Here is a 7,500-nt window from a genome sequence, read left to right as displayed (position 1 = left end):
ACACGCCTAGAATGTATTCCAGTGTTCTTTTGCAATGTTTCCTCAGTTTTCCATCCGTTTGCATCTCTGAGATTCTTAACTTTAGTACATCCAGCTCTAATCAGACAGTTCCTCAAACTTTCTGAAGACAAACATTTGGCCTGAATAAATGGATTATGAAGCAACGGTTCCTCCAGAATCCATTCTTGTAAATGTTCAACTCCTCTGCTTACAGAAAAAGTCATTTTCCATGCTTGTAGCATGGAGCGATAGAAAGAAGTCAGATTGCACAAATCCAGTTCATTAGTTTGAATTAAAAACAACTGCTTATCGTATCCAAGACATGATGTACTCCTCAGCAAAACACACGCTACATTACTCCACTCGATGTCTTCTACATACAGCAGTCTCTGTAAAGCTTGTAAACGAAAAGTGTTGATCCGACTTCTGATGTCCACAAGGCCTTGTCCTCCTTCTTGGGTTGACAAATACAGAGCAGGCCCAGGAATCCAGTGCTGGCCTGACCAGAAGAAATCCACCAACTTTCTCTGTATATCCTTGATCAATTTATCAGGTGGCTCTAGCACATTCAGCTTGTGCCACAGCATGGATGCAGCCAAATTGTTTATGACCAGGACTCTACCCCTATAGGATAGTTCAGGTAATAGCCAATTCCATTTAGACAACTTAGCTAACACCTTATTCAGCATCCCTTCCCAGTTCTTTTTTCTATAATTTTCTGAACCCAAGAAGACTCCTAAGACTTTAATGCCTTCTGTACCCCACTTCAATCCACCTGGAATGCGAGGTATCCCACCATTCCTCCATTCACCCATAATAAGCCCCTCACTTTTTCCCCAGTTCACTTTTGCAGAAGAAGCCTCTTCAAATAGAGTTAGACTCTTACAAATGTCTTGAATATCTTCTTGACCAGTTACAAACACAGTTATATCATCTGCATATGCGGACACAGAACATTTCACATTTTCTGCAACATAAAAACCTTTCAAATTACTTCTTAAATGACATAATAGAGGTTCAATTACTAAGCTATATAACTGCCCTGAAAGAGGACACCCCTGCCTAATGCCTCTTTTAACAGCTACTGGGCTACTCAATCCCCCACCTCCTGTCTTGATTAAAACAGATGCATTATTATACAACAACTTTATCCAAGCAACAATATTATTCCCAAAGCCAAAAGCTTCTAAAACCTCAAAAAGATATGTATGTCCCACACGATCAAAGGCTTTTTCCTGATCAATAGATAAAAACCCGACATCACAATTATTATTCATCGAAAAATCTATAACATCTCTCATTAAAAACAAATTATCCATGATTGTACGACCTGGAATACAATATGTTTGTTCCTTCTTCACCACATTATGTAAATATTTCTTTAGCCTATTAGCTAAACATTTAGATATTATTTTATAATCTAAACACATTAAAGAAACTGGTCTCCAATTTTTCAACAAACCCAGATCTCCTTTTTTGGAATTAGAGATAACACCGCCCTTTGACAGCTACTTGGAAGTATTCCTCTCACAAAACATTCACAAACTACTTCATGAAAGTCTCTGCCTAAAATGCTCCAAAAGTTCTTGTAAAATTCGGCTGGTAGGCCATCAATTCCTGGTGCTCGACTTGTAGAGAGTTGTTGAACCGCTTCAGAGAGTTCATTAAAAGAAATCATCTGTTCAAGCTCATCTTTATCCATATCATTCAGCTTAGGTAACCCTTGCAACAGTTGATCCATACTTCCAGAAACACAGTCAGTAGGTCCATATAAATCAGTGTAAAAGTCCATAGCCATTTTTCGAATTTCCAATGGATTTGAAGTCAATGTCCCATTCTCACGACGCAAACAATGTAAAACTTTCTCTTGTGCAACTTTTCTTTCTAAATTAAAAAAAATAAGAAGTAGGAGCATCAGTTTCTTTAATAGACATTATTCTTGCTCTAATCAAAGCACCCTTTACTCTTTCCTCCAAAAAAAAAAACTTCAAATCCATTTTCTTATTCTTTAATTCCTTAATTAGTCCTTCATTATTAACATCAATCAACTGTTCCATATCATAAAGATCATTCTCCAATTGCTTTATTTTCCTTTTTATATGCACCGTTGAATTATAAGAATATTGCTGACAAAACACCCTGATCTGTGTCTTCCCAACTTCCCACCCATTGAGTCAAATTTTCAAAGCCACTCTTATTCAATTTCCACATTTCCCAAAATAACCTGAATTTCTCACAGAAGGAATTATCCTGCAATAATTTAACATTAAAATGCCAATAATACTTTGGACGCTGTACTATATTAATATTAAAATCAATGGTAACAACATGATGATCAGAAAAACCATTAGGAAAAATATTTGCATTCATGATTCTGTTGTTTTCTTTTTTACTAACATATAATCTGTCTAATCTTGCTCCAGTAACAGAGGAATCAAACATCTTGATCCATGTATACTGTTTAACCATCTGATTCCTATCCCTCCAGACATCCATTAACTCAAACTCTTTAGTTAAACTGAGAAGTACATGGCTTGACTGTGGGTGAGTTTCCTCTCCATTTCTATCTAATAAGAAATTAGTTGTACAATTCCAATCTCCACCCATTATCACACAGATATCATCATTTTGTTGTCTTAATGTGTCTTGCAACTTTTTAAAAGCTCTACACGATCTGGTCCTTTATTAGGAGCATAAACATTAACAAATAAACATACAATCCCCTTAATTTCTGCTTTGACTATTAAAACTCTACCCTTTTCTAATTCTATAGTAGACAAAATATTTAAATCCATATTTTTCGAAAAAAGAATAGCCACCCCTGCACTTATATTTGATCCATGGCTAATGAAACACTTCCCATCCCACCATCTATGCCATTCCACCTCATTATCACAATCTGTATGTGTTTCTTGTAAATAAGTAATGTTTATATTTTTTAATTTAATTATTTCAGCAACCATTGCTCTCTTGCTCCTGTCTCTTCCTCCATTAATATTAAGGAGCCCACCCTTATAATCTCCATAAGAGGACTAAGAAAGAAAGAAAGAAGAGACAGACAGAAAAGGAAAAGTGTTAAAGTCACCTTATGTGAAGTGCAACTCATTTGGGCCAAATATTAAATTTACGTTTTGCATGACTTTTCCCCCTTCTTATCTTTGAAAGTATCTTTTTTAACCGGAATCTTTTCCTCTGACTCAGACCTTCTTCTCCAACCCTCTTCTGCCAAAAAAGAACTGACGTTTCAAACTTTTTCACATCAGGAAAAAAATTCCTTACATCAACTGTTTTTCCAAACGTCTCATCCATAAAATCATTCAACTCTTCCAATGAATATACTTGTTCACTTGTGATTTGTGAGAAATTAGATACATCTGAACAATCTGACAGAACACTTTCATCATCGTCCCCATCCTCATTACCCACTTCCTTATCAGATCCCAACACTATCTTTGGTATAGGAGGATCACCACCACTTACAGTCTTCGATTCTACTCCACTTTTACTTTCAGTTTCCATCTGACCTACTGTTAACTCATCCACTGCTTCAGTTTGCTGTAGAACTCCTCCATCAGTTACAACAGACTTACCATTTACAATCTCAACATTTTCCTGAAATTGAACATTGCCAGAACTATTTCCATTCTGATTTTCACTACTGGACAATTTATCATCAGAAAACTGTCCTTCTTGTTGGGAACTTCCGCCAATCTCATCTCCTTTCTCAATATTTAGCGACTTAGCTTCCCCACTATTATTTCCTTCCAACACTGGATTATTTGTTCTCTCACCCGAAACACCACTCGGGCCAGCCTCACTGCCTACTTCGTTTCTGAAAGGGCACGACAATTTCACATGTCCAACTGAGTTGCATTCATGGCATCTCATTTCCCCAGCGCTAGCATACACCATATACGACTTACCATCAAAAACGCACCTAAATGAAACATTTAAATTCGGTGAATTCAGAAACATATACACATGTCGTCTAAACGACAACACATGTTTCAAAGACGCATTCTTGCATCCAAGCGGGACCATTTTAATTCCACTCGCGAACTTCCCAAAACGTGAAAGTTCCCTTTCTATATCCGCATCGGGAATGAACGGCGGAACATTAGAAATCGTTACCCTTGTTGTTGGAGAAACCAAGGGTTGTACTGGAATAAAATTCCCACTTACCGAAATTCCACTTTCAACCAAACGATTAACGAGTAGTTCGTCCTTCAGGAAAACCACAACGGCCTTATTCATCCGAGAAGCCGATACAATATTTCCATGTCCCACTCGTTCTCCTACATCCACTAGTACATCCTCAACCGCAACTCCCGCGTTAGTAACACATCTAACCCCGTGTCTGAGTGATAGGGATGACGCCTCCACTCTCAGGTGAGACGCCATCCCGCCCAAAACACGAGGCCAGGTACCAAAATTACAACGAGCTGAGAGTTAGATTCAAACTAATTACAAATTCTCTTTTAGGTGCAATTTAAAGAAAACTGAAACAAAGATAAAGAAATTTTTTTTTTTTTTTCTCACCACCACCTAACCCCCTTACTCTAACACCCCCCTTCCCAGCATGCACCGAGAGAGAGAGAGAGAGAGAGAGAGAGAGAGAGAGAAGACAGCGCTCGTGTTGTTTGAAGACTGTGCGCGCAGCCGGGGCTCTCTCTCTCTCGTACGCGCCCTGTCATCACTCACTGATCAAATAAGGCTTTGAAAGCCGGCAAAAAAAATAGATCAATGCAGAAAAACCCCTGGATTGGTTATATAACGTTGGACAGAATGTTGATCCGGCCATCACGTATATTCAGCACACAGAAGGTAAACGTTTTTTAGAGAAATAAAAACAGGTCGACGAATCGATGCGCATATTTTGCGTTGACTTCATCGATGACCTCGACGCGTTGTCCCAGCCCTAGTTTAAATCATACATTATATTTTTTACATGATCACATAAATGACTTCTGATTACATCTAGAATTTGTTAAATTCATAATTTGACTGAGTATTTGGCAGCTTGTGTAAGAATGTATGATTAGTAACTGAGTTAAGTTAATAACGGAGTGTAATCCCCAGGTGATCGTCCTCAGGCTGAGCTGGAGCAGACGAACCGTCTCGGTCTGATTCCTGCTGGAGTCTGCGGTGGAACTGGCTCAGCAGGTTACAGGCGCGGCGCTCCAGATCCGACCCGGGGAAGCTGAGCTGCAGGTAATGGATCAGGCGTCTCAGACAGCTGTAGTCCGGAGGCTTCCAGAAGTCCTCAGAGTACTGATCCAACCAGGCGCCGAGGATCGAGGAGACGGTGCTGCGACGAGAACACACACAGAACCAGCCAAACACTTTCAGATCAGTCCACGTCTCAGCGGTGTGTGTCTCAGTCATGACTAGAAAACCAGTCCAATTCCAGAATCAATTACTTGAGGTCAGAAATCTGATACTTTCACTTCAATTCCACACATCAATTCCTATGTGTGAATCTTTTATTTTTAACTGGTGAAAAGAAGATGTTAAAAATGTATTTGTCTTTGAATCATTCATTCAGCAGATTCGTTCAAAAACACTGATTCATCCAGGAATAAAACTAAATCTTGAGTGGGTCATTGAATCATTCCATTAACTCCATCAGATTTTTTTTACTTCAGAATTGTGAGAGAACTACAAACTTAAAAAATAAAAAAAATAAACAAAAAGTCGAATTTTATCCAGAATCGTGCAGCTCTATATTACACACAAACAGCTCTTAATCGAGTCCAGTTTGTATTCATGGTATCCAGCAGCAAATAAATATTTTGCAAATTGTTGTTTGCACAAAATAAATATGTTTGATCTCTTAATGTTTTCCAACTGCATTGGAATCAAACTGAGAATCAATCAGAATCAGAACTGATCAAATTGTATGATGAGGCACGTACTTCCTGAGCTCCGTCCGCTCATCAGGGGTCATTCTGCGCACCTCTGACCCCGGCTGCAGTTTGGCGTATCTGTGAAAACACACATGTGTCTCCGTCCTTGACTGATCCAGTGAAACACAGTCAAATATCACTGATAAACTCTTGAGGGTGGATGAAGATGAAGATGAAGCTGAGATCAGTGCAGCTGTGTGTGTTTCCAGATGTTTGGAGTCAGATCTAGTGATGCAGACTAACCAATCAATCACTTTGATCTAATCAACCAAACAAGAGAAGGGCGTTCGGACGGTTCACACCCGCGAAACACATTTCTCACACTGAAACAGTAATATTATATAAAACAACACAATTCTGATGTAAAGCCCAAGTCAAAGTGCTGATGAAAGACTACAAACAGACCTGATGAAACTAGATTTAATGAAACTGCCCGTCTTCTAGTAATACAAGCTTCAGAAGTGGGCTGTGTGTTCAACTTATAGTGTGCACAGGTTAGTGAGTGTGGGTGTGTATGTGTCTCTGTGTGTGTGTGTGTGTGTGCATGTGTGCATGTGTGCATGTGTGTGTGTATGTGTGTGTGTGTGTGTGCGCGCGCGCGTGTGTGTGTGTATGTGTGTGTGTGTGTGTGCGTGCGTGCTTGTGTGTGTGTGTCACCTGTTGAGCAGCAGGTCCAGCACTTGTTTGGTGGTGGCGAAGGTCCTGTAGGTGCAGAGGAAGATGGTGACGTAGGTGGAGTCGTTTCCTCTGAAGGCGGTGACCATGTACTCCACCAGACGCTCCAGAGTTCCTGCTTTGATGGTGCGCAGCTTACACGTCTCGTACAGACTGAGACCCGAGTCCGAGTCCACACCCATCCAGCGCTGACTCTTACTGGACGACTGGTACATCTGGACCTTCCTCAGAGAGATGCTGAACACAGCGCCGTCCTCCACCTCCTCACCGATCTCCTGACTCGCATTCTGCACACACACACACACAAACACAGAGACACACACACACACACACACACATACACACACACACCCAAACACACAGAGATACACACACACAGAGACACACATGTCTTCATATAGCCACATTATTACAAGTATGGAAGAAACATCACTACCACAAAAGACTGCTTTCTAAGTTATCTTCCTGATGTATCCGAATTCCTTAACATATCCAAAACCTCAGAACAACTTGATGATGTAACAGAAACTGTGGACTCTCTCTTTTCTAGCATTTTAAATACAGTTGCTCCTTTACGCTTAAGGAAGGTTAAGGAAAACAGTTTGACACCATGGTATAATGAGCATACTCGCACCCTAAAGAGAGCAGCCCGAAAAATGGAGCGCAGCTGGAGGAAAACAAAACTAGAGGTATTTCGTATTGCTTGGCAGGAAAGTAACCTATCCTACAGAAAAGCATTAGAAACTGCTAGATCTGATTAATTTTCTTCTCTTTTAGAAGAAAACAAACATAATCCCAGGTATTTATTCAATACAGTGGCTAAATTAACAAAAAATAAAGCCTCAACAAGTGTTGACATTTCCCAACACCACAGCAGTAATGACTTTATGAACTACTTTACTTCTAAAATCGATACTAT

At 39.8% G+C, this 7,500-nt stretch overlaps 1 protein-coding gene across 1 annotated transcript in view; it reads right to left on the bottom strand.

The window, feature by feature from the left end:
- LOC113088324 (ral guanine nucleotide dissociation stimulator-like) overlaps window positions 1-7,500 on the bottom strand; it is a 24,979-nt gene that overhangs the window by 13,649 nt on the left and 3,830 nt on the right. Inside the window, 3 exon segments of the mRNA XM_026255755.1 lie at window positions 5,115-5,308; window positions 5,916-5,984; window positions 6,564-6,868. Coding sequence (XP_026111540.1) covers window positions 5,115-5,308; window positions 5,916-5,984; window positions 6,564-6,868 — 568 coding nt within the window.

Source organism: Carassius auratus, unplaced genomic scaffold, assembly GCF_003368295.1.
Source record: "Carassius auratus strain Wakin unplaced genomic scaffold, ASM336829v1 scaf_tig00046079, whole genome shotgun sequence".
NCBI lineage: Eukaryota > Metazoa > Chordata > Actinopteri > Cypriniformes > Cyprinidae > Carassius > Carassius auratus.
The sequence above is the reverse complement of the archived record's forward strand: the minus strand, read 5'-3'. Positions and strand labels throughout refer to the sequence as shown.